At 53.0% G+C, this 26,563-nt stretch overlaps 1 protein-coding gene and 1 pseudogene across 2 annotated transcripts in view; one reads left to right on the forward strand and one right to left on the reverse strand.

Annotated features, from left to right (window-relative positions):
* LOC308467668 (inositol polyphosphate 5-phosphatase OCRL-like) lies at positions 1 to 25,435 on the reverse strand (the record flags this gene model as incomplete). The annotated part of the gene is given in 14 exon segments (XM_080989388.1): positions 1 to 116; positions 200 to 311; positions 1,553 to 1,801; positions 2,378 to 2,455; positions 2,979 to 3,028; positions 3,031 to 3,085; positions 5,476 to 5,499; positions 5,879 to 6,081; positions 6,907 to 7,072; positions 7,533 to 7,643; positions 8,148 to 8,283; positions 9,731 to 9,834; positions 23,161 to 23,214; positions 25,424 to 25,435. Coding segments are annotated over 14 exon segments (1,470 nt in total).
* LOC308467697 (inositol polyphosphate 5-phosphatase OCRL-like) overlaps positions 1 to 26,563 on the forward strand; it is a 552,529-nt pseudogene that overhangs the window by 400,876 nt on the left and 125,090 nt on the right. The gene's annotated exons all lie outside the window — the stretch shown is intronic.

Consider the following 26,563-nt stretch of genomic DNA (forward strand, 5'->3'; position numbering starts at 1 on the left):
TCACGCTTGGCACCTTTCCTGGTCATCCGCCCCCAGCAGGAAGCCCAGGAGGAAGCCGATGGCACTCGGCAGAACGTTGGGCAGAGGCCGTAGCAGGAGGCTGGCGAAGAGGGTGGCTGCAGGGAAGCGAAAACATTTGCATGAGAGGAGGCGGGAGCAGGAGGAAGGCCAGCTCCCAGCCAGGACAGGCAGGCCTTACCTAGCATGTTGCCACTGACGTTGTTGCTCTCAGAGTATTTCAGCAGCTGCCGCAGGAAAGCCACCACGAAGCGGAACACGTTCTGGTGCGACCGCGGCAACTGGCAGATCACCGGCAAGACAGGGAGGGGCGGTTTGGAGTTTCAGTGCAGAGCTTTGCTAGAGGAGGGGCATGGATCACTAGCACGGTGTACTTGTTATGTTTGCAGGTTTAGACCTGGCATAAAAAAAATAATGTTTAAAATGGTAACCGGATGTCAGGGAACTGACATTGGAGCCAGAGGCGGAGGCAAGGCTCCCAAGCGATGCTGGAGAAGGGCCCAGCAAGGAGAGAGGCAGCTCATCAGCTGGGGAAGGAAATCAGCGTAACACCAGGGATAAAGGGGGGCAGATGGGGGAATCGGCGAGGGGGCTCCAGGACTCCTCGCCGGAGACCAGCGGGGAGAGCACGGGTTCTCCGCTACCCACACCCTCCCTGCGCAGAAGACTTCCGCGCAGGGAGAGTAGGAGGAGACTTGGCGTCAAACAGCTTTTATGCTGGAAAAGGTTTAAGAAACGCCCACTGACGGATTCTGCTAGCGACTGAAACAGCCACGAAGTGAAGGGCTGTCCAGACAGAAAAGGTTTAACAAGGCAACCTAGCCAGGAGTGGCGGCAACTTACGCACGAGCAACCCCTATATTTATTACACCGGACTAGAACTCTGCTGGGAACTTTGGGGAATAATACAACTGTAGAGTCGGAAGGGACCACGAGGGTTAACTAATCGAACCCCCTGCAATGCCTAAGGTGGGGCTCGAACTCAGGACACTGAGATGAAGAGTCTTATGCTCTACCAACTGAGATATCTTGGGGGAAGGGCCATTGCTCTGCTTTTCATGCAGAAAGTCTCAGGCTCCACCCCCAGCATCTCCCAGGAGGGTAGGGAACATCCCTTGTCTGAAATCCTGGAGAGCCACTGCTTGTCAATTTCGACAATACTGAGCTAGATGGCCCAGTATATGGCCGCTTCCTGGGTTGGAAATTCAAGCGAGGTTCACTGAAACAGGTGGGCTATTGTTACAACTCCTGGTCAGAAAGCAAAAAGGCAACATGTGCGCACCCCACCCCTCTCCACAACCGAGAGGGATGGTTATCAAAGGAGACATCAGCAACCTCTGCAGTTAACAAGGCTTCCCAGACCAGACTAGCCCTCCTGCCAGTGTGCCGGTTTACTGGCTTTCAGGGATGTTTTAGTGGATTTCCTGTTACTCGCGGCAACATTTGGACTAGATGACTTTGGAAATCCCTTCTGATTCTATGCTTCTGTACACACCACAGACCAGCCAGGAAGAGATGGGGCTCTGGGGCCAACCTGGTGACAGAGGTGGCTGTCATGTGAGCACTCAAGGCAGCGTTGATACAGTTCATAGCAAAGGACTGGTTCTGGCACTGCCTCCAGGAAGATGAGCAGAGCTTCGGCCACCGAGTGGTCACTGCCAGCAATTGACAGCCTGGCAAGGAAAGTGTTCTGTCCTGTTACCTGCACCCTGCCTCCTTCCCAGGCTGGTCCAAAGCAAGAAGCTTGGTCCTTATACATCTGGGCCCACCTTGCAAGTTTCCCCTTTTGGCGCAAGGTGGACCTTGAACCCGCAGCCCTGAGATTAAGAGTGTCACGCTCTACCAACTGAGCCACCCCACTGTAATTATCCCACACCTCCCCTCTCGACGAAGCTGCCTGCAAAGCTGATCTGCCGAGGAAATGTCCTTCTGCAGGCATGGTTTCAATCCAAACAGCAAATACTAGTGGTCAACTCCAAAAGTGCGGTCAACAAACCCTGCTTGCCAAAGAACAATTGAACGCACCCTTCAAGCTCCTTTGCAGCCATGTCTTTACCTTGACACCACGTATGATGCTAGATGTGGGGCCTGCGGGCCTGTCAAGATTCCCCACCTCTGCTCTATCTAGCCAGGCTGATGTTTTCAAATAGGGGTTAAAGCTGTTAAGCTGTTTGGATGCATGACTGGACTTGACTGTGGGCATTTCATTGTGCTATGTCCCAGAGCCTTAAAGATGGGGTGGCCTAGGAACCTAAGCCACCAGGTATATAAAAGTGAGGTCCACTCCAGCCAAGAGCGAAAGAAAACCACCAAGCAGCCCTGCTCCCCAACAATGCCCCCCAAAGAGGATACGGATCGTCTCGGGAATGCTGGTGTCCAGGCACTCAATTCTCTCCTGCAGCTCGTCCTGCATGCCCGGGGTCTGGAAGAGGTCCTCCTGAAGCAGAGTATCACCCATGCGTTCAGAAGGGATGAGGTACATCCTGGATAGCATGCAGAACAATCCAGTCCTGGGGTGCATAATGTGAGGTCGAGGAATGCCACAATGGAGAGAAGCCCATCACCAAGAAAGCTGGCACAAGGGCTGAGAATTGTATTCCGCCTGCTTTCCACAGTAGCATTCCTACTACCCTTCTCCTGATTTGGGGCAATGGGAGAGTGAAATCATTCCCCGCTTCTTCTAGTGGCGAGTCTCAGAGAGCCGCTTTGCTAGGGAGAGACAGACAATGGTTGGGAACACTTGGGTTCTTCTGAGCCGCTCTAAGGAAGACCGTATGCTGGATGTCCCACCCGCTGCCGCTCCACCAAGGTGCCACTATACTCACAGCAGGAGTTTGTAAGAGCAAGTCGGTAGCTAAGATATAAATCAATTGGGACGTTTGGAACCTGCACACCCCAAAACTGGTACTGGATTCCAGCCCACACCCATCCTTTCAATGGTACCATCCCCCTCAGCTCACCTGGTGGCAGGCATTCTTGAAGAGGTGGTCCACCAAAAGCCAGATCTCCTTGGCCGCTCAGTGGAGTAATCACCATCCTGGGGTACGATATCCAGAAACTGCTTCTCCTGGAGGTCCAATGACAAGCGGGACTGGCATGAGAGCCTGACAGAATGTGTGCCTGTATGCATTCTTTCCTTGCTCCAGCTGGGTGGACAAGTCTTGCCCTCTGAGGCCACAACTAGGTAGGGCTGGGCGATAGCTGGCTTTCAACACGGTGATATATCACTAGCTAAACATTGCAATACACCAATATATCACGATGTCTGAAATAAGATGGAGCTATGTAGAGGCATTGGTTGGCTTCACGGTTTCCCCCCACATGGTGTTTTTTGCATAGTACACACACACATCATGATTCGCAATATATTGCCAGGTCAGAAATTATGAAACCAGTCTCACTATCTAGACTTCAAGCTGATTTGAAAATATAGCTATATTGACATATCGCCCGGCCCTAGCCACAGCAAGCATCTCAAGGGGGAAAACAAAAAACAAATTGCTCGCACCCCAAATCCAAGCTCCCCCCCCCTATTAATATGCAGCTCGTAATCCTCCCACTCCGGATGTGCAGCTCACCCAAAAGCTTACTGAATATGCAGCTGTGGACATGAGGTTTGGCTAACATTTTATTTAAATTGCTGGAACCTGCCCTGGGACCTTAGGGTGAAGGGCAGGAAATAAGGAACAAAAACAGCAACAGAACATGGATGGGCCTTCATAGGTTGATGGGCTGCAGCCCCAGCCAGCATGATGAGATGATGGGGTCACATGTTCACCACCCCTTGTCTAGAGCACGTTGCAGAGGCAGTGGTAGAAACTGAGCAACAGCTGGAGCCCCAGCCCACGACTTTGTCTGGGCAATGCAGCACACAGCAGCTGGTGAACAATGCCTCCGGCCTCCTTCCCATCTTCCTCTCCAGAAATGTTCAGGGTGGTTAGTTCTATCTCAAGCTACCACATTCAAGAGAAAGAGAAAGAGAGGAGGGGGGAGCAAGAGAGCTTTAGGAGCACAGCAGTGGCAAGCAACACTAAAAGGAGCTGGCAAGGATGGGGAATTTGATCCCCTCATCCCCAGGGCAGCTGTTGATTAAGACCCAGTTCATCCCCCCTCCCCCCCGCCAATACTCCCCGCCCCTGTCTTGAGAGAGAGAGAATTTGATCCCCTCATCCCCAGGGCAGCTGTTGAGAGAGAGAGAGAGAGAGAGAGAGAGAGAGAGAGTGAGAGAGAGAGTGTATTGGTGTGGGGAATGACACATACTGTATCAGAGTCTTAGTGCAAGAGTAGCTGGTGCATGCTAAAGAACACAGGAGCCTTGCTGGGTTAGATCAGCATTTTGTTCCCACAATGGCCAACCACATGCCCTTGGGAGTCCATAGGGACACGGGGACAAGAGCACTCTGTCCATCATGTTCCCCAGAAACTGGTAATCAAAAGCATGTGGTTTGTGATAATAGTGGCAAGAAATAGCCCTGACCGGTAGCCACTGATAAACATATCCTCCATGATTCTAAATGTCTACAGCTGTCCAAATTGACAGTCACCACTGTCTCCTTGTGGCTAGGATAATACACCCAAGTAGATCTGATTTCGAGAGGAGTGACATTTCCCTGAGCCACCCCAAAGCAGCCACTACCGCTTCCCAAATGCCAGTGCTCAGGTGGTAAGAGTAAGCCAGAGTGGCATAGCCTGTGCAGCAGTTGCTGAGCACAGAGACAAGGAGAAAACTGGCTCTTGGGGCCAGAGGGGGCTGGCGCCTGCATCATGAGACTGGGCTTTCTGCCTCCCGTGCTGCCAATCGCAAGCGGACCCAGAGTCAAGCAGCGCAAAATCAGTGACAAGCAGTGCTGGCAAATTCTGGTTTCGTCTCCGTTCTCCTCTGCCGAGTTCTACAAGGGCCACGTTGAGACTAGGGAAGAGACCAAAGCAGAGAGCTAGAGCCATCACCTGGACTGGATTTGAGTCAGAAGGCAGGCAGGTGAGGTTGGTGGGGTAGTGCCTGGTTTGCCCTAAGGGACCAGCTGCCACTGCATGGAGCAGCTGCTGATCGTTGACAAGGGCAACTCCATTTACGTGCCTTCAAGGCACATGCACACTGCCGCAAAGCTGGAAGGGGCACTTGAAGGGGCAAAAATGTCCCCCCCCCCAAGAGCACAAAAGCGGCAAAGCGGCATGGAAACAGCATCTCGACTCCCTCCCAGGAGCTTTGGCACCGACCTCTCAGGCCTGTGGAGAGTTGGAGCAAGGAGTTTTGCAGGGAGGCTGCTGGTTTTCAAAAGGCCTTTCAAAAGGGCTTCCAGAAGTTTAGAGGGTGTTTTCCAATGCTGTCCCCAATATACGCAATTTCATTTAAACGCACGGTACCTCGGAACGCAACCCCCGTGTAAACGGGGCGTTGCCTGTACCTGATTTGAGCCCGCTACAAGAACATCTAGAGGATAGCAAACCAACTGTTACCTTTTCTAGGAAGCTGTCTTCTCCCTGAGATCAGAGGAGGAAGGCAAGAGCAAAAGACAACCAAGGGTGTTAATGGCACAGGCCCTGAGAAGAGAAAGAAACAGCCCGTTGGCTGAACAGTATCTGGGCAGATGGCAGGGAAATGCACACGGTTCAGTGGCCCTGCGAAAGGGCAGGTGGGAGGACCAGAACCTGGGATGACTCAGTCAAGGCAAACCAAGGGCATGAACAGCACACAGGAAGCGGGTGCACAGCTACAGAAGCTGAAGCTGAATGCAGCGGAGGACCCCCAGCCCCCACATTGCTGAGTGGAAGAGCAGCTGTTTTTCAAGCAGGCAAGCAGAGTGGGAAGGGTAGACATCCAGCAGATGAACCTGCCAGGTAAATCAACCCCTTTCCCTACCAGGTCAATAAGTCTGGTGACGGGAACTTCGCCAAGCGGCTGCCTCACCCAGCACAAGGCTTCCAAGGAGGTCCCGAAGCAGCTTGGTAGGTAGCTCCCCCTGATGGTGAGGAAATAGTCCTTGTCAAGGTGAAGGACAAAGATAGCCTCAATCTTCTCTTCCTTGCTGACGTACACATCCAGGGAAATGTCCACCGTCTCACCTAAAACGGGAGGAGGTCAGGTAGATACACTCTTTGGCACAGCCACGTTGGCTTGTCTGTAAATTAAAGGTTAAGACGGTGAAGAATTGAACAGAAGGACACAATGTGAGCCTGCTGGATCAGGCCAATGGCCCATCTAGTACAGCCTCCTGTTCTCACAGGTGTATGGGGGAAACCTTAACTTCAAGAATTAGGAGAAGAAGCGACTCAGTTCCCACCCCCACCCCACTTTCCTCTCTAGTCCTCCAAAGCAGCAGCTGCACAGAAGATGGTGACAGGATACTGGGGGGTGAGAGAAAGTGACCCTAACAAAAGAATATAAAAAGGGAAAGCATTTATTTGTCTCCGAAAGGATTTTTGCGCCCCAATGTAACTTTCTTTTTTAGTTTACATTTCATTGAGTTTTTAAAAGTTTGGCTAGTTCTATATGTTCCCCAAGATATTTTTGTGCCTCCACAACATAAAAATACGCATTTTTTTTTTTTTTAAAGTAATTTTTGGACGGACTGCTCTCACTGGTTCCCTGCGATGCCAAAAGGTGTTTTGGGACCCTCCAGCATTGTTTGGCTTCAGTTCATTTGTGTGTGTGTGTGTTTAAAGCTGGTCACGCACACTTTTACACTTTGGGCTCAGCTGCTTTGACGTGTGGCCCTTGGAGCATGGGGCAATGCAGCCCACAAATGTTAAGCCTCCCCTGCTCTACCAAACTCCCAAGGTTTGAGGGAGGAGGGTTGGGAAGAGGAGGAGAAAAGGAAGGCCTTCCCTAGATGAGCCTTGGGGTCCCTTTCCAACTCTACAGTTCCCTGATTCCAGAGAGAGACGCGCTGGGCTCCAAGTATCCCTCGCAGGGCTCAGCGCGAAGCCATGGCTTCCAGTACTGGCTGTCACTGAGCTTGGGGATAAAGGAGAAGTGGAGGGTGACCTGCCCGTTGTTTGTGATCTGGAACTTCTCCTTCTGCAGCTGCCGGAACTTGACATTCTCAAACGGAAACTGCAGAGCAAAAGTGGGGGGGGGGGGGGAGGAAAGAGAGTGCTTGCCTTCAGCAGAGGCAAGGAAACGTGCTCCAGGGGAAGTTTGTCCTTGGCCCCGGGCTCTCATTTAGGGGACTGCACATGCAACAGGTCCACGTGGGGCTCTCCAGATCTTGCTGCACTTGCCACTGGCCATGTTGGCTGGGGATGATGGGAGTTGTAGTCCAGCATCTGGAGGGCACCACGCTGGCTACCCCTCGAGTCTTTGCCTGCGAGGAAGAGGCTGCCGCTCAGTGGAAGGGCATCTGCCTTGCATGCAAAGGTCCCAGGTTCTATCCCCAGCATCTCCAGGTAGGGCTGGGAGAGATCCCCCGGAAATCCTGGGGAACCGCTTAAGACTGAGCTAGATGGGCCAAGGGCTTCTTCCCCCCCTGGTCTTTGTGCAGCAAACCCTCTTTAAGGGGTTGGAGAGGATCCTATTCGTCTTTACCTCCCTCCAGGGAGGGAAGGAATTCGTTCTCCATCCTGTCCATCAACTGAACAATATCCTCAAACACTTTCCAGTACTGTCGGTCATCCACAACCTTCACCTATGGGGGGGGGGGGGGGACAGAGCACATTTGTTGGGGCTATGGACTAAAAGGGGGGGGGTATGAGCTAAGAGCAGAAAGGCCTGATGCACCCCCCTGTTCCCAGCCCTGAAAGAGGCAAGTACTGTAACTCTGAGAGCTTCCCCAGGATGGCAGCGGCCGTGACTTCCAGAGCCAATGGGCTGAAGCCAAATGCTCCAAGCCAAGTACCACAGAAGCTCCATTGCATGAATGGAGCTAACGGTTAAGGTATACAGTTCAGCCCATGTGGTCTGCCATGCCTGCAGGAGCAGCGTGTATTCAGAACAGTGGAGAAGGGAAGCCTAGGGATTTAACAGAGCCAAAACCTGCCCACTCCTTGCACCGGAAGTCATTGGCCAAGGAGGAGCTCTGTGGAAAGGGGCCTGGTTGTTGGTCAGGGCCTGCCCAGATTCGAGGAGGTGCCACATAGCAGGCAACTAAAAACCCCGAATAGACGATAGCCCTGGCCAGGGCAGGTGTTACCCCTGTGAGGAAGAGGGAGCTGACGGGCTTGTGGTCGCTCCTTTTCAATTCCATGTGGCTTCGGTAGCTGAGCTGATTCACGCTGCCTCCTCTCCAGAGGATTGGCTCACACCATGCTGGCACACGGCACTTCCCACTGCAAGGAGACAGGAGAGACACCAGGACTGTTGGACTGGCTGAGGCAACACACAAGGCTCACACAGTCAAACTTTGGCTCCACACACGGCCTGTGATCTTGACCACGGTCAAGAGCTGGAGATGATGGGGCTTGGGAGTCCAGCTTCTGAAGGGGCGGACCTTGCAGGTGTGCAGGCATTTTGCCTCATGGAGAGAGTTGTTAGGAAATCAAAAGCTGCCTTCTACCAGGTCAGAATGAATTTCTGACCTCCCCCAGTTTGGATTCCTACATTGCAGGGGGTTGAACTAGATGACCCTCGTGATCCCTTCCAACCCCACAATTCATTAATTAAGTCTACTCTGGCTGGCAGCAGCTCTCTGTGGCCCAATCCTTTTTCAGGTGGAGGTGCCATAGAGTTTCAACTTGAGACTCTGCATACAAAGCATATGGCACACCACCAAATGATGATCCTTCCCCAAAGCAAGGGGCCCCGTTATTCTTGTTCAGACACTATTTTTTCAGTGATCCAAAAGACCCTTTCTGGCACCTGAAATGCTGCCCAAAGGAGCCTGCCGTTTTCCGGCTTCGTCACTACATGTTCCGCCTGTCCTTTTGATTTCCCCATTACCACAGCAAGAGCAATGAAAGTAGCAGGCCTAGGTGGCTTCTGACAGTTGTCAAGAACCACAAGAACATGCCAAATCCTGGATGGTGAGGCTCAATGGCTACTAGCCATAATGGCCACCGCACATACTCCACCAAGAGAAGCAGTATGGCTTGGAGGAGGGGAGCGTGCTGTTGCACTCAGGTCCTGTTTGTGGGCTCCCCGAGAGGCATCTCATTGGCCAATGTGAGAACAGGATGCTGGGCCAGATAGACCAATGGCCTGATCCAGCAGGGCTGCTCTCATGCTCTTATGCCCTGGCAGACTCATCTTGAGAGAGCACCAAGTCTAATTCCCAGACTTCCTTGACACAAAGAGGAGTCTTATTCAGCCTGCTGCACCTTTCAAGGAACTGCAACACCGCTTATACACACCACGAAACAGAGGATGCTGGTTATCAGAACAAATGTGGGGAAAAGGAGCCAAAACATTTGCAGAGCAGGGATGGCTTGAGGAAGACAACATATCACAGCCTTGCATTTCACAACTCGCCTAGCAGCCTTTGGCAACCCGGAATTCCATGCAAGCAAAGTGAGCAGGTGAAGGAGAGCTGGATCTCTCTCTTCCTCCGTGGCTTGGTGTCCATTCTGGCTGCAGAGGAAAGGAAGTCCGCCCAGCCCTCAACTCTAGCCCTCCTCCAACAGCTTGCTTAGCAGAAAGCCATGTTTAAAATATATGTTTTACTAGCCTGCTCAGGAGGATGGAAAGGCAGGACACTACTAGCATCTCGGCAGACTAGGAAAAACAAACAAGCCTTGCAGAAGAATGATTGAGAGGACTTACTTACAAAGGCTCAACTATCAAGCAGGATCTGTTTTAGAGTTGAATTTGTACGTCGGGATGAACTTGATCTCTCCCTCTGTGAAATCAGCAAAAGCTGTCTTTTGGGTACGCTGAATGTTTAGCTAAAGCCAAAAAGAAATCTCTAATCAGCAGAGAAGCAAAAGACCCCCTGTTGCCTGACCATGGAGTCTATTAACAGCCACTGTTGTGCTGGAAGACCAAGGTGAAGTACTAGTAGGTTAAAGGTAAAGGTAAAGGGACCCCTGGTTGGACAGTGTTCTCGAAGCTACAAACATGAGTCTGACCAAACTGCGGGAGGCAGTGGAAGACAGGAGTGCCTGGCGTGCTCTGGTCCATGGGGTCACGAAGAGGCGGACACGACTAAACGACTAAACAACAACAACAACAAAGGGACCCCTGACCATTAGGTCCAGTCGTTACCGACTCTGGGGTTGCGGCACTCATCTCGCTTTATTGGCCAAGGGAGCCGGCGTACAGCTTCCGGTTCATGTGGCCAGCATGACTAAGCCGCTTCTGGTGAACCAGAGCAGCACACAGAAACGGCGTTTACCTTCCTGCCGGAACGGTACCTATTGATCTACTTGCACTTAGACGTGCTTTCGAACTGCTAGGTTGGCAGGAGCAGGGACCGAGCAACGGGAGCTCAGCCCGTCGCGGGGATTCGAACCGCCGACCTTCTGATCGTCAAGCCCTAGGCTCTGTGGTTTAACCCACAGCGCCACCCGCGTCCCTACTAGTAGGTTAGCCAAGTGCAAAAAAAGGGGTATACCTGCTGAAATCCTATCTTATACACACTTATTAAAGGTACAGGATGCTTGTGCATTTTTGCCCCATGTCATCTTAAATTACTTTGCTGCATCACACAACAGGAAAATCCTCTAACTCAGGAGCAGCAGACACGTGGCCCTCACAATGCTGCAGAACTACAATTCCCATCATCCCTGATTACTGGCCATGATGGCTGGAGCCAACAGGAACTGCAGCTCAGTAACATCTGGCAGACCACAGGTTAGCCATACCTACAATATGCAATGTTATATGTACCAATAATCCATACAAACTGTTAACCACCACCAGAATACACCCCAGACACTATGAGCAACTGCAAAACCATCCTTTTGCATCCTACGTTGGCTCCCAGGACGTTTCTGAGCACAATTCTGAGTGTTGGTGCCAACCTTTAAAGCCCTAAATGGCCTCAGCCCTGAAAGAGTGTCTCCATCCCCATTGTTCAGCCCAGGCATCAGGGTCCAGCACCAAGGGCCTTCTGGCGGTTTCCTCACTGTGAGAAGCGAAGTTACAGGGAACCAGGGAGATGGCCTTCTGAGTAGTGGCACCTGCCCTGTGGGACACCCTCCCGTCAGATGTCAAGGAGATAAGTAACTATACAACCTTTAGGGAAGTTTTTAATGTTTTATAATGGTTTTGCATATGTTGGAAGTCTGAGGCTGCCCCCCTTGCCTTCCTTGCAGCATCCTTCTCAAAGGGCTAAGGCATGACTACGCTCACAGAGTTTAAATCCACCATAAGGTGCAGCAATCAGGCCTCTGTTTCAACACAACACAAAATACCAATGATCCTTATGCCAAGTGGGAGAAAGGTCGTTGTCAGGGAACTGCCATCGGAAGGAAGGGAGGTGAAGGGGCTCACACAGGTTGGGAGAGACTCAGCAGCTGAAGAAGGAACCAGTAGGGGGAGAGGAGGTGAGCGGAGGGAAAGTGAGCTGGAGGGATGGCTCAGAGACACTTCCAGCGAAAACAGTGGGGAGGTTTCAGGACCTCCTGTAGGGACACCCACTCCTCGCCGGAAACTGTCACGCAGAGAGTCCAGAAGACGTGTTTCCGTTAAGGAGCTTTTATGTTGGAAGCGATTCCGAAAGCAACCACTGTCGGAATCTGCTAGTGACTAGAGGAGCCATGTCTGAGGGGCTCCGTCACAGACAGAGGTTTGTGGACTTGAACAAACTCTGAGGGGATACGATTTTACGCACAAGCAGCTCATCATCCCATCACAGCATTCCGACAGTCTTTGAAAGCAGCTTGTGCAGGAGAAGGCATCATGAGCAACCCAGCCGGAACCGGAGAAGCAGGAGCTGGAGCGGGTCCAAGCCTGGAAGAAAGGTACCGGGTGTTGGAGGTCCAGCTAGCGCTGCAGACGGCGAGGCTTGAGGAGAGGAGGGCTCAGGATGCAGACAAAAAGGGGAAAGCCACCCAGCTCGCCAGAAAGGTACCAGGATTGGTGCAGAAGTTTGGGGGGGAGCCCAAAGACTATCATGGCTTTCGGACAGAGATGCAATATGCCCTCAATCTGCAGTTTGATGAATTCCCTGACGAGGAATCACGAGTGGCTTTCGTGATTGGGCATCTTGAAAAGGGGGCGAGAGACTGGGTTAGACCCCTGATGGCAGAGAATAGTGACGTCCTAAAGGACACGATGAAGTTCTTTCGCGCCATGGATCTGATGTTTTCCAGCGATATTGAACAGGGAGTGGTGCGCAGACAGTTAATGGCTTGCAAACAGGGGAGCCGATCTGTCCGTGAGTACTGGACTGAGTTCACCATGCTGGTTCACAGATTGGGGTGGGACTTATCGGCGGAACCCATTCAAATGCTATTTGAAGAAGGGCTTTCTTCGGCTGTGAAAGACGAACTTTCCCGGGGCCCCAGGGCGGATTCTATGGACCAGCTGACCAAATCTGCGCTGACCATAGGAGCGCGCCAGGAGGCGAGAGCATTGGAGAGGCGGGAAGGGAAGGGGGAACGTTGGAAGGAGTTCCGCATTCCAGACATTCCAGAGCCAACTTTCCCGCCGGCAGAGCCGATGGAAATCGGAACAGCGCGCGCGCGCGCAGTTTCAAAGCCCAGTGAGGGGGGAAAGAAGGAGGGAAAAGGCGCCCGGAAATGCTATCTCTGCCAACAGCCAGGTCACTTTGCCAGAGTCTGCCCCCAGAGGAAGGAATGGCAAGGGATGGTGGGAGCTGTGGAGGGAAGGGAGGAAGAAATACCGGAGCAAGTAAAAGCCAACACCTGGCTGCCACCGTCGGGGCACAGCAGCCAGGCCAAAGAGCAGTGAAAGTGCCCACGCCAGAACCTCCTAAACCCGCCCTAGTGATAGAAGTGGCGCTAGAGCTGCCAAACGGACACCCTCTAAAGATAAAGGTGCTGTTGGACTCAGGCAGCTCCTGCAATTTCATGAGCAAAGAGTTTGCAGCTGAACACCAGATACAGACGATCCCTTTAAGCAACCCCCTGCAGGTGACCACGATCGATGGCAGGGAGCTGTTGGGAGGAGAAGTCAGCTTGCAGACCGTCCCAATGATAATGAAGGTGGCAAGGCACACCGAACTGATAGCGTTTAATGTGGCCACCTTGGGAGGAGCTCCCATTATATTGGGGATGAGCTGGCTAGCGTTACATGATCCGCTGGTGGGCTGGCATCAGAGAGTGGTTTCTTTTGGTTCAGCACATTGCTTAGAACACTGCAAAGAGGGAAAGGGTTTGGCAGGGGCCCAAGCCACCCTAGCAGGGACTGAAGTAACGGAGAAAGTGAAGGTACCACGACAATACGCAGATCTCCGCGACGTCTTCAGCGAAAGGGAAGCTGACCAACTACCCCCGCATAGACCCTTTGACTGTCAAATCAATTTACTCCCTGGGGCACAGTTCCCTGTAGGCAAGCTGTACGCCATGTCAGACAGAGAGATGCAGGAGCTAAGGGCGTTCATTGACAAGAACCTGAAGAGAGGGTTCATCAGAGAGTCCAGGGCGGTGGGGGGCAGCCCAGTGTTTTTTGTGGATAAAAAAAACACGGACAAGCCGAGGCTGGTGTGTGATTTCAGGGCCTTAAACGCAGTGACAGAACCAGTGGCCTTCCCTATGCCCAGAATTGACGACATTTTGACAAGGGTGCGGAAGGGAAAGATTTTCACAAAGCTGGACCTAAGGGGGGCGTACAACCTGATACGAATAAGGAAGGGGGATGAATGGAAAACCACCATGTTCACCCCTTTAGGGGCATTTGAATATCTCGTTATGCCCTTCGGCCTACAAGCAGGCTCCGCGTGCTTTCAATCGTTTATGAACCACGTCCTGGGGCCTTTGCTTTACAAGAATTGTGTGGCCTTCTTAGACGACGTGTTGGTGTATTCTGAGAATGAGGAGCAGCATGTGAGAGACGTCAGAGAAGTGTTGAGCAGGCTGCAAGCCAACCAGCTGTGGGTGAAACTGGAGAAGTGTCAGTTTCATACCAAGGAGGTGGAATTCCTGGGGTATCGCCTGTCAGACAAGGGATTGGCCATGGATCCCGGCAAGGTCCAGGCGGTGCTGGAATGGAAAACACCCAAAACAAGGAAGGATGTGCAGAGGTTCTGTGATGGCCTGGGATTCCGATTCGGAGGATGAAACAGAGGAATCCCAGCCTGCACAGGAGTCCCCGCCTCCAGGGCCGGCTGAACTGGGGCAAGGCCTAGATGCTGAAGAGCCTGCACCTGTGGCAGTGCATCAGGAGCTGGCCCCAGGTGAAGCCCTTCTGGCCCCAGAGGGGCTTGATGACTCAGTGGCCACAGGTGAGCCTCCTCCAGGGCCCAGTAACCCTTCGGCCTCTCCTGATCTGCAGAGGCTTAGGGCAGAGAGGCGAAGGGAACTGGTTGCCCCCAGGAGGAGTGCTCGCCTTAAGGCCAGAGGAGGCGGGGCTCCTGGGGACCGGGACCGCCCCTGGCCTTAGAAGAGGATAAAAGCCCAGTCAGCCCGGCCCCAGGTTGCGGGAGCAACGTCGTTGTTGGCTTCGGACCTTCCTGTGTTCCTGATCCCTGCTCGGCTTCCTGTTCCTGACTATCCGGTACTCCTGTTCCCTGCTCGGCCTTCTGTTCCTGACTATCCGGTACTCCTGTTCCCTGCTCGGCCTCCTGTTCCCGACCATCCGGTACTCCTGTTCCCTGCTCGGCCTCCTGTTCCCGACCATCCGGTGTTCCTGTTCCCTGCACAGCCTCCTGTTCCAGCGTTCCTGTTCCCCGCCCGGCTCTCTGCCTCGGACCTTGCCCCTCTTCGTGTGGACTCTGCTACACCCAAGGTACCTTACCCCCGGGACCAGCACAGTTTGCTCCCGCCACACCCGCACTTCCCCTTCGTAGGGGTGCGTTCGGGAAGAGCCAGAGGCCATGGCTGAACAGGCGGCTGCACTGGTGGCTTTGGCCCAGGAGAACCAGGCCTTGACTCACACCGTGCAGCAGCTCAGCGACGCGGTTGTGGCACTTCAGCAACGCTTGGAAGCCCTACCGGCTCCTGGGGCCGACGCCCCGGCTCCGGGCAAGTACCCAGTGGCTTTGCCTGAGAAATTTGATGGAGCCCCGGCCAGCTTTCCCATGTTCCTGGCCCAGGCCAAGCTGTATATTCAGGGGCGAGCCCGGAACTTTCCTGACGACCGCACCAAGGTGCACTTTTTGATTAGTTTGTTAAAGGACCAGGCGGCCAAGTGGGCGTTGCCGCTACTCAGGCAAGACTCCCCCTTGCTGGCAGACTATACGGGGTTTTGCAATCGTTTGGAGGCCGCGTTTGGCAACCCCCAGAAAGAGAGTCAAGCCAACCGGGCGATTCGGCGTTTGAAACAGGGCAAGTCCACGGTGGCCACATATACCACGGAGTTTCGGCTGTTGGCACAGGACTTGACCTGGAATGACTCGGCACTGCGGGACCAGTATCTCGAAGGGCTTTCGGACGAGGTACTGGACCAGTTGGCCACAATGGAACGCCCCACCACGCTGGACACTCTCATTCAACGGAGTCTACAAATAGACGACCGGTTGGAGGATCGTCGTCAGGCCCGGGGTCGCCGACACTTCCAGTTCACGGCACCAGCTTTTTCCGGCAGCCCCACGGTCACAACTGATTTAACGGAGGAGCCTATGCAGCTCGGGGCAGTGCGGCCACGCCTTTCCCCCGCAGAGAAGGCGCGGCGTCGGGAGGGAAATCTCTGTCTTTACTGTGGCGGAAGTGGACACTTCGCTCTGTCCTGCCCTGAGAAACGCCAGCCGCAGGGAAACCGCCAACCCCAGTAGCTGATGGCCCTAGCTACCGGGGGTCCCAAACCGTACAGAATGGGCCCGCACCAATGGACTTGCAACATCTTATGGTTTCGGTACGTTTATACCCTCCAGGTGGGCCCTGGATCCTCACCCATGCTTTGGTAGATTCAGGGGCAACCCGCTCCTATATGGACGCTGCTTTTGCCGCCCATCATCAGGTGCCACTTCGGAACAAGCCAGTACCGGTCCAGGTGGAAGCGATTGACGGACGACTTCTGCGTTCAGGTGCCGTTACTCAGGAGACCCAGCCCCTGGTCCTGTGTCTCCAGCAGCACCGGGAGTTGCGAACTTTGGACATTGCCTCTATGCCCCGCTTCCCCCTGGTGCTCGGGATGGACTGGCTGGAAGCCCACAACGTTCAGATTGACTGGGTCAAACGGACCGTGCACTTCCCAGACCCATGTTCCCATGCTCAATCCGGAACGCTGGCGGCCGCGCCCTCAGAGGAGGCAGCACCCACGCTCCCAGCCGTGTACCAGGACTACCAGGACGTGTTCGAGGAACGGGGGGCAGACCAGCTGCCGCCACATCGGCCTTTTGACTGCGGCATAGACCTCCAACCCGGAGCGCCTTTACCAGTGAGTCGCTTATATTCCCTAACAGAGCCAGAGCGCGAGGCTTTGCAGGACTTCTTGCGCAAGAACCTGGAGCGTGGGTTCATTAGGCCTTCCACCTCGCCTACCGCGGCACCAGTGCTTTTCGTTAAGAAGAAATGTGGGGAACTCCGCCCTTGCCATGATTACCGAGCCCTGAACAAAATTACCGTCCCAGACCGGTACCCCTTGCCCCTTATCTCGGAGCTGCTGGAGCGGGTGCAAGGGGCACAGGTGTTCACCAAGCTGGACCTCCGGGGGGCCTACAACTTGATTCGGATCCGAGCCGGGGATGAGTGGAAGACAGCGTTTGGGACCCGGTACGGGCAGTTCGAATATTTGGTTATGCCTTTCGGTTTGTGCAACGCGCCTGCTGTGTTCCAACGCTACATCAACCACGTGTTTCAGGACTTGTTAGACAAGTACGTGGTGGTGTATTTGGATGACATACTGATTTACTCCCGTGACCCGGCTTGCCATGAGGGACATGTCCGGACCGTGCTGCAGCGCTTGCGTGAGCACCGTTTGTACGCAAAGCTCAGCAAGTGCGAGTTCCATCAGCGGACTGTGGACTTCCTTGGTCACCGGCTCTCTCCAGATGGGGTGCAAATGGACCCGGGGAAGGTGACAGCGGTTCAAGAATGGGCGGCACCCCGGAACCGCAAGGACCTGCAGCGTTTCCTGGGGTTCGCCAATTACTACCGGACCTTCATCGCTGATTATGCTCATCGCACCACCCCGTTGACCCGGCTACTGCGCCCAAAGACGCCGTTTTCCTGGGACAAGGAGGCAGAGGAGGCGTTTCAGGGGTTGAAGGCCTGTTTCCAGAGGGCACCAATCTTACAACATCCTGACCCCTCTCGACCCTTTGTGGTGGAGACCGACGCTTCCAGTACGGCTCTCGGTGCCGTCTTGTCTCAACAGATTGGTCCTGAAGCGCCACTCTTACCCTGTGCCTTCTATTCTCGCCAGCTCCTACCAGCGGAGCATAACTATACTGTGTGGGAGCGGGAACTACTGGCCATCAAGGTAGCCTTTGAGGTCTGGCGCCACCATCTTGAGGGGGCACGACATCCGGTGGAGGTGAGAACCGACCACTGGAACCTGGAGTACCTCCAGACCACCCGCAAGCTGAACCAAAGACAGATCCGGTGGGCGTTGTTCTTTTCCCGGTTCCAGTTTCGGATCCGCTACATCCCTAGCTCTCAGAATCTGAAGGCGGATGCCCTGTCCCGGAAACCTGAAGACAACACAGACACGGTACAGCAAGCAGAACCCACCACGATCCTACCTCCGGCTGCATTCCTGGCCACCCAGGAGGCGCAGCCACTGCAGGTTCGGGTGCGGGAACAGCAGCGGGTCGACGCTTGGGCCCAGGAACGACTCCGGGAGCTGGCTGAAGGGTCCAGCCCACAGTATCCGGGGCTGGTCCTGCATCAGGGCCTTCTGCTGCACCACGGTCGTCTGTACATCCCGCCAGGGCCACTACGGCTGGAGGTTCTCCGGATGGCCCATGATGCCCCAGCAGCGGGGCACTTTGGACGGTATCGGACCACCCATCTGGTCAGTCGAGAGTTTTGGTGGCCCCGCCTGAAGGCTGACGTGGCTCGCTACGTTGCTGGTTGTGATGTCTGCCGGCGCGCCAAGGGACCTACCGGGCGACCCCCCGGCCTACTTCAGCCATTGCCAGTTCCACCGCGCCCTTGGCACACGGTTTCGTTGGACTTTGTAGTGGACTTACCCTCGTCTCGTGGCTGTACCTGCCTTCTGGTTTTCTCCGACCATTTCACCAAGATGGTGCACTGCGCTCCCTGTCCATCTGTACCCACAGCCAAGGAAACTGCTCAGCTGTACCTTCAGCATGTCTTCCGCCTGCATGGCCTACCTGAGCGCGTGGTGTCCGACCGGGGCGTTCAGTTCACATCCCGGTTCTGGCGAGCACTACACCAGACCCTCGGGACGGAGGTCTGCCTCTCGTCAGCCTACCACCCACAGACCGATGGCCAGACGGAACGGGCGAACGCGGTGCTGGAGCAGTACCTCCGGTGTTACTGCAGCTACCAGCAGGATGACTGGGTCGACCACCTGGCATTGGCGGAGTTCGCCTACAATAACGCGGTGAATGCGTCCACCCAGCAGACCCCGTTCCAGGCCAGTTATGGTTATCATCCACGGCTGTTTCCAGAGGTGCTGCCGGCATCCGCGGTCCCGGCGGTGACGGAGTGGCTTCAAGAGCTCCAGTCCCAGCAACAGCTTTTGGTGGAGCAACTGCACCAGGCCAAGGAAGCGTACAAAGCCCAGGCCGACCGCCACCGCCAGGTGGGGCCGGAACTTCGCGTCGGTGACCTGGTTTGGCTCTCCACTCGCCACCTCCACCCCTCTCGACCTTCGCGGAAGTTGGACGCCCGCTTCACCGGCCCGTTCCCTATCGTAGACCAAATCTCTCCTGTGGCATTCCGTCTCCGGTTACCCGCAACCCTGAAGGTTCACCCGGTCTTCCACAGGTCCCTTTTGAGTCCGGTGGCCCCACCCGACGAGTTCCACCCGAACCGTCCCCGACCGCAGCCAGTGTTGGTTCGGGGAGAGCCTGAGTACGAGGTGGAACGCATCCTGGACTCCCGATACCGCAGGGGAAAGCTGCAGTATCTCATTGACTGGAAGGGGTACGGACCGGAGGACCGTTCCTGGGAACCAGCGGCCAATGTCCACGCACCTGCCTGCCTCCGAGAGTTCCATGCGACGTACCCCGGCAAGCCGGGTCCAGACCCTCGGTTGGGGGGGGGCCTGGGAGGGGGGATGGTGTGATGGCCTGGGATTCCGATTCGGAGGATGAAACAGAGGAATCCCAGCCTGCACAGGAGTCCCCGCCTCCAGGGCCGGCTGAACTGGGGCAAGGCCTAGATGCTGAAGAGCCTGCACCTGTGGCAGTGCATCAGGAGCTGGCCCCAGGTGAAGCCCTTCTGGCCCCAGAGGGGCTTGATGACTCAGTGGCCACAGGTGAGCCTCCTCCAGGGCCCAGTAACCCTTCGGCCTCTCCTGATCTGCAGAGGCTTAGGGCAGAGAGGCGAAGGGAACTGGTTGCCCCCAGGAGGAGTGCTCGCCTTAAGGCCAGAGGAGGCGGGGCTCCTGGGGACCGGGACCGCCCCTGGCCTTAGAAGAGGATAAAAGCCCAGTCAGCCCGGCCCCAGGTTGCGGGAGCAACGTCGTTGTTGGCTTCGGACCTTCCTGTGTTCCTGATCCCTGCTCGGCTTCCTGTTCCTGACTATCCGGTACTCCTGTTCCCTGCTCGGCCTTCTGTTCCTGACTATCCGGTACTCCTGTTCCCTGCTCGGCCTCCTGTTCCCGACCATCCGGTACTCCTGTTCCCTGCTCGGCCTCCTGTTCCCGACCATCCGGTGTTCCTGTTCCCTGCACAGCCTCCTGTTCCAGCGTTCCTGTTCCCCGCCCGGCTCTCTGCCTCGGACCTTGCCCCTCTTCGTGTGGACTCTGCTACACCCAAGGTACCTTACCCCCGGGACCAGCACAGGTTCCTAGGATTTGGGAACTTCTATCGTAAGTTCATCCGAAACTTTGCCCACCTGACGGCGCCCATTACGGACTGTCTCAGCAGTAAGAAGAAGTTCGTTTGGACTGAGGAGGCGGAGCGAGCATTTGAGGAACTAAAAAGGGCCTTCGCCTCGGAACAACAACTCCTGCATGTGGATTTACAAAAACCGATGAGAGTGGAAACTGACGCATCAGACAGAGCTATTGGGGCGGTGCTTCTGCAGCCAGGGAAGGAGGAGTCAGAGTGGAGACCGTGTGCCTTTTTTTCGCGAAAGCTGAACAAATCCGAGAGGAACTACACGGTGTATGACCGAGAACTACTAGCCATTCATGAGGCGTTCCGGAGATGGAGGCACCTGCTAATTGGCGCACAACATAAGGTGCAAGTGTGCACTGACCACAAGAACCTAGAGTATTGGAGGACGGCACGAGTGCTCAACCAACGGCAAGTGAGATGGGCCCAGGAGTTCTCCAAATTTAACTTTGAGATTTGTTACGTGCCAGGCCCAGAGAACATTAGGGCGGACGCTCTCTCTCGCAAACCTGAATATTTGGAGGGGGAGGGAGCACCCGAAGAGAGACATGTCATTCCAGAGGACCGCTGGGTGTGTGGGGCGGCATTGGTGGGACAAAGAGAACTGGTAGAGGAAACAGAGAATGATGAATACGCCCAGAATAAGCTCAGAGGTCTTAGGGGTGAGGGAGAGGAACCAGGGGGTTTCGAGGAAAGAAATGGAGCTTTGTATTACAAAGGGGCACTGTATATCCCTGAAGGAGACTTAAGGGGGAGGGTACTCAAGCAGTTGCACGACAGCCCCACGGCGGGGCATTTTGGACAACACAAAACCATGTGGTTGGTCACCAGGGAATTTTGGTGGCCTAAGGTGAGGGAAGATGTACGGGAGTATGTAAGAGGGTGCGAGCAATGCCAGCGAGCCAAAGGGGAGAGGCGGGCGCCGGCGGGGCTATTAGAACCCTTACCAACCCCAGAACGACCTTGGGAGGCAGTGTCGATAGATTTTATGACTGATCTGCCGAAGTCCAAGGGGAAAACAGCCATCATGGTGGTGGTAGACCTACTAACAAAGATGTGCCACTTTGTAGCCTGCTCGCATGCAGTCACGGCGGAAGAGACAGCGAAGTTATTTGTAGAACACATTTTTAGGTTGCACGGAGTGCCATTGAGGGTGGTCTCAGACCGAGGAAAACAATTTACTTCCAGGTTCTGGAGGAAGCTCATGAGCTTACTGCAGGTGGAGGTCAACTTTTCGACTGCCCGGCACCCTGAAACCAACGGGCAGGCGGAAAGAGCAAACGGTGTCCTCCAGCAATACCTGAGGTGTTATGTCAATGACAGAGAGAATGACTGGGTAGAAAAGTTGGCGCTGGCAGAATTTGCCTACAACAATGCCGAGAATGTGTCCACAGAGATGAGCCCCTTCTTGGCTAATTATGGGTGTCATCCCAGGGCTTTCCCAGGGGGAGAAGGGGAGAGATGGAGCGTCCCGGCAGCCGAGCATTTTGTAGAAGAAATGGAAGCAATCCATCGTCAGCTCCAACTCAACTTAGAAAGGGCGAAGGAAGAATACAAGAGGCAGGCAGACAAGAACCGAAGGGAAGGTGAAACCATAAGGGTGGGAGATAGGGTGTGGCTGTCAACCCAAGGGTTGCCGTTCAAAGGAGGTTGTAAGAAATTAAGACCCAGGAGATTGGGTCCCTTTGAGGTCATTCAACAGGTCAACCCAGTGGCTTTCAGGCTCCGGTTACCCAACCACATGAAACTGCACCCAGTATTTCACAGGTTGTTACTGTCACCGTATGAGGGGGGACGAGAAGGGATGGCCACTCGGGGACCGGTCATAGAAGAAAGAGAATGCAGCAGCCACGTGGCAGAAATCCTCGACGCCAGGTGGAAGGGGGATCAGGTGGAGTATTTGGTAGCGTGGGAAGGAGAACCGGAGTCAGAAAACACTTGGGTAATGGCAGAAGATATCAATGACGAGGTATTGATAGAAACGTTCCATCAAAGGTTCCCAAGGAAACCTCAGCCTGTGGAGAGGTTCCGGAGGGAATACTTTGGGACCACCGATGAGGAGGAGGAGTTGGAAGGATTCCCGGACTCGGAAGGGGAAGGGGAGATGGACTCTGAGGAGGAGGAGTACTTCGAGACCAGGAACCGCAACAGGTGGAGAGAAGTGTTCGAGACATCGGAAGATGAAGGAAGTTCATTCCGGGGTTTTGCCTCCTCACCGCCCGTAGAGGAGGGGGCGAGAGGGGGTGAAGGGGGCCCTGGAGGGGAGGTGGATGTCAGGGAACTGCCATCGGAAGGAAGGGAGGTGAAGGGGCTCACACAGGTTGGGAGAGACTCAGCAGCTGAAGAGGGAACCAGTAGGGGGAGAGGAGGTGAGCGGAGGGAAAGTGAGCTGGAGGGATGGCTCAGAGACACTTCCAGCGAAAACAGTGGGGAGGTTTCAGGACCTCCTGTAGGGACACCCACTCCTCGCCGGAAACTGTCACGCAGAGAGTCCAGAAGACGTGTTTCCGTTAAGGAGCTTTTATGTTGGAAGCGATTCCGAAAGCAACCACTGTCGGAATCTGCTAGTGACTAGAGGAGCCATGTCTGAGGGGCTCCGTCACAGACAGAGGTTTGTGGACTTGAACAAACTCTGAGGGGATACGATTTTACGCACAAGCAGCTCATCATCCCATCACAGTCGTCAACATTATGAACACACAAACCTTGGAGAGAAAAATGTAAAAGAAAAAGTACCAGCAATTTAATTGGACTTAATGGAAGTCTCTGCTGATAAGAACATGTGAGCAACGTAGATTTTCCAGACAGATGCAAAACCTAGAGCAGGAAACCTTAGACCTTTAGATATTGCTGGACAGCAGCTATGCTGGGGCTGATGGGAGTCCAACAACATCTGGAGCGTGTGCTGAGCTAGGAAAGCCCTCTAACTGGGAAATTACAGAGCAGTCCTACTTATTCCAAGGCAACCCTCCAACTTAATTGGGACTTGCTTCTAATTCAGGTTGCACAAACCTGCAACCTTAAAAAGCATTTGTAGAAGTCGCAGTCATCCTATGTTCTTTGCTCCTAACTGCCTGAAAGTGGTTTCTCTAGCCTAGGCTGGGGTATCCCAGACAAAGAAAATAAACAGGGCAATATCCTAAACCACCACATATAACACAAAGATGTCTCTCACCTGGTCGTAGGTCAGAAGTTTCTGAAGCTCATTTTTAGTGATCAGATGACAATGCTGGAAAAAAGCAAAGCAACCACAGCTACAGGCTAGCTCACAGGGTCGGGGGTCGGGGGGCAGCCTGCTGCCACTTCCTGCAATATGTAGTAAGACTGATAACTAGGATTGGGCAGTATGATCATATTAGGCTAGTGCTCTGTGAACTAGACTGGCATTGAACTGCTTCCAGGCCCAATTCAGAGCATCCCATTTGGCCTTTCAAGTGTTTCAAGGTTTGGGAAAAGGGTACCAGAAGAAGGCCCACGTATGTTTGCACTGCCTCTCCACTGACTAGAATCCCTTTCCCAGGGAACTCCTGCTCTTTCAAGCATGGCAGGGCCTTTTCAGTCATGGCACCCGACCTTTCAGATTAATCTCCCAAAGAGGTTCACCTGGCCCCTGCTTTGATGTCCTTTCAGCAAAGACTTTTAGAATTTCCCCTGGTTCGTTAATTCATGGGCAGGGCGCTTGTGGCCCTCCAAACCCTGCTGTAGTACACAGACACAGGAACATAGGAAGCTACCTTATATTGAGGCAGACCATTGACCCATCAAGCTCAGGACGGACTACATGGACTGGCAGCAGCTTTCAGGCAGAGATCATGCCCAGCCCTATCTGCACACACTGATGACTGAGCCGGGAACCTTCTCCATGCAAAATGACCACTCTGCTTTCGCGTTACTGCCCTTAACAAACTGCAACTCCCACCCCGATCACTGGAGAAGTTGCCCACATTTGCTATAATCTAATCTAGTACATCTCTGCCACTCGGTTTATGTTGCTCTCTACTGGCTGCTCTAGTAGAAACCTTAGTGGTGCAGCTGCAGCAGCAGGGATCGCCGACACTGCACCCTCCTGGGTGTTGCTGAAGTGGAACTCTCATGAGCCCCAGTCAGCAAGGCCAGTTCTTAGCAATTATGGGAATTTTGGTCTATCAACATTTGGAGAGCACTATGCTGCCTGCCATAAAGAAGGCTGATCACTGAAGAATGGATGCTTTTGAATTCTGGTGCTGGAGGAGACTCTTGAGAGTCCCATAGACTGCAAAAAGATCAAACCTCTCCATTCTGAAGGAAATCAGCCCTGAGTGCTCACTGGAAGGACAGATCCTGAAGCTGAGGCTCCAAGACTTTGGCCACCTCAGGAGAAGAGAAGACTCCCTGGAAAAGACTCTGTTGTTGGTGTTGTAAATAAAAATATGCCCTTTTTCCCTTATGGGGTATCCAAGAGCCCATATAGAGTCCTTACATAGGTTCCCTATTGGTAGGAGAAAATAACAGAGGCCAACCAGAGAATATTGAGAAGCAAAGCAGCTAGTAAGCTTGATCTTTATTAATCTGTTGCAACAGGGTACTCCCCTCACACGCAGGAGAGGAAGAGGACCCAGAACAATGGCCTGCAAGGCCTTATAAAGACTTTTGAAATTCCCATTCTCTAGATCAGGACCACCCCCAGAAACATTATGCATACATCACAGAAGGGGTGTAATCTAAGACCACCCCTCAGATACATCACAGAAATTTAAATGTTGTTTTTCTCTTGTCCTTGTTTATCTCCTGTCTAGCAGGTTACTTGATTGGATTTCCTGGGGAGCCTGGCCATTCTTTTGTAGTGGTAAAATACTTATTTCCTGGGCCAGGTCACAGGCTCGCACCTTATTCAAACAGACATATCCTTGAGACAGGATTTGTGAGGAAAGAGACAATGGGGAGGCTTTTCCAGGATTTGGTCAGTTTAGGAATCAAAATGGTTCCAGATTGGTCTTCCTGTGTTGATCTATGTACGTGTGGTTATGAACGTTGCCATATATCTAAAACCATAAAATTCCTATCACATTATTCCCCCCTTTGGGGCTAGAATTTTTCTTAAAAAATTTTGCCCCACAAATAATAACATCGTATGTTGTAAATGGATGCCTTTGTATAAATATATCATAGAAAAATAACACATGTTGCGTTTTGCTACTAAATTACTTGTGGCATTCTAGCTCTTGGGAGAAACATTTTCTCAATAGTGGCTATGCTTTACATTTAGCAGGAAGGTCCTCTAATGACTGAAAAATGCAGTTGGTGTTTTGTCCTTCGCCATTTTTGTGTGTTTCTCAGGTGTCAAGCTAGCTCTTCTGTGGTCTCACACTGACATAGTGCTACAGCAACACATCCTGTCTGTTGAATCCCCTCGGGGCTTTCATTTAACCATGTTGCCTGGCATTCACCATAGCTGGCACAGGTTTGGGCATCTCGTGAGGGAGATGCCTTGGCCTTGGCCTTTCTATGGGATTTCATTATAGGCTGTGGTCTTGCACTCATGGGAAGTTGCTCACTTGCACTTAAAGGACCAAAAAGCTAATTGCAGCCTGGATACACTTGCCCAATTCAAACTGAGTCCAATTTGAATTTATCTTGCCCCATGGTTCTCAACTCTTCAAACCAATCTGTTAAAAGAAAACCATTCTTAAAAGGGGCACTTGTCCAAATAAGTCAATTTAAGTCTGTAAGGGATCATTCCTGCTAAACCAAAGCATATCCACCTTCATGTATCTTAGAAGCTTCTCCTTGGTAAAGCGAGTTTTAGCACATTTTTAAAATGGGTAGGGAAGGTTGGCATAGTGCCAGGTGGGACAATCTAAACAGTGGACTACGCAATAGCGTGAGCTATTAGAAAGTATAAAATGCATGAGAATTCTCCATTGGTGTGTAAGCAATAAGACATTAAACATAAAAACAATTACACACAAAAATACCCCCCCCCCCCCTTTGTGGAAATAACACACTGTCAGACACATTTCAACATTCCTACGTAATAACACATAATACAAAAAAACCTAATTAAATATCAGTTGCATATCTTGAGACAATTGTGATCTTCTCAATCCTGGAGCACAGTCTTAAAGTTCAAAAGTGAGAAAATGTCCTTGCAATTCAACTCCTCCCCCTTTTGTCAGCCCCACTCCCCATCAGTCTATATCCTTTGAAAGAGATAGCTGTGGCCACTTTGAAACTTTGGTGTCTGTTGTTGTTGCAGGTCTTGTGATGGCGAAGAACTGAGTTGAGGGGTTGTTGCTGCTTTTCATCATTGCACATCTGTAGAAGTGATATCCTGTAAGGGGGCAGGGTTTTGGGGAGACTTAAAAACACAGTTAGACAAGGAAGGGGCAAAAGGCAAAAAGGATGTCCTCCAGTTTCCATGGGAAGCTGCAAATAATAACAATCTTAGTGGATTAAACATTTTATTCATTATCACATTTCCATACAATTACTGTTATTATCTGCTAAGTTTGTTTGCTTTCCTTCACTTAATAAAAAATTACTCCACATGTAGAGAAAGAGAACTGTAAAAAATACAAGAAAGGTTAAAAATTAAAAAG

Source organism: Podarcis pityusensis (assembly GCF_964106645.2).
Source record: "Podarcis pityusensis genome assembly, chromosome: W".
Classification (NCBI taxonomy): domain Eukaryota; kingdom Metazoa; phylum Chordata; class Lepidosauria; order Squamata; family Lacertidae; genus Podarcis; species Podarcis pityusensis.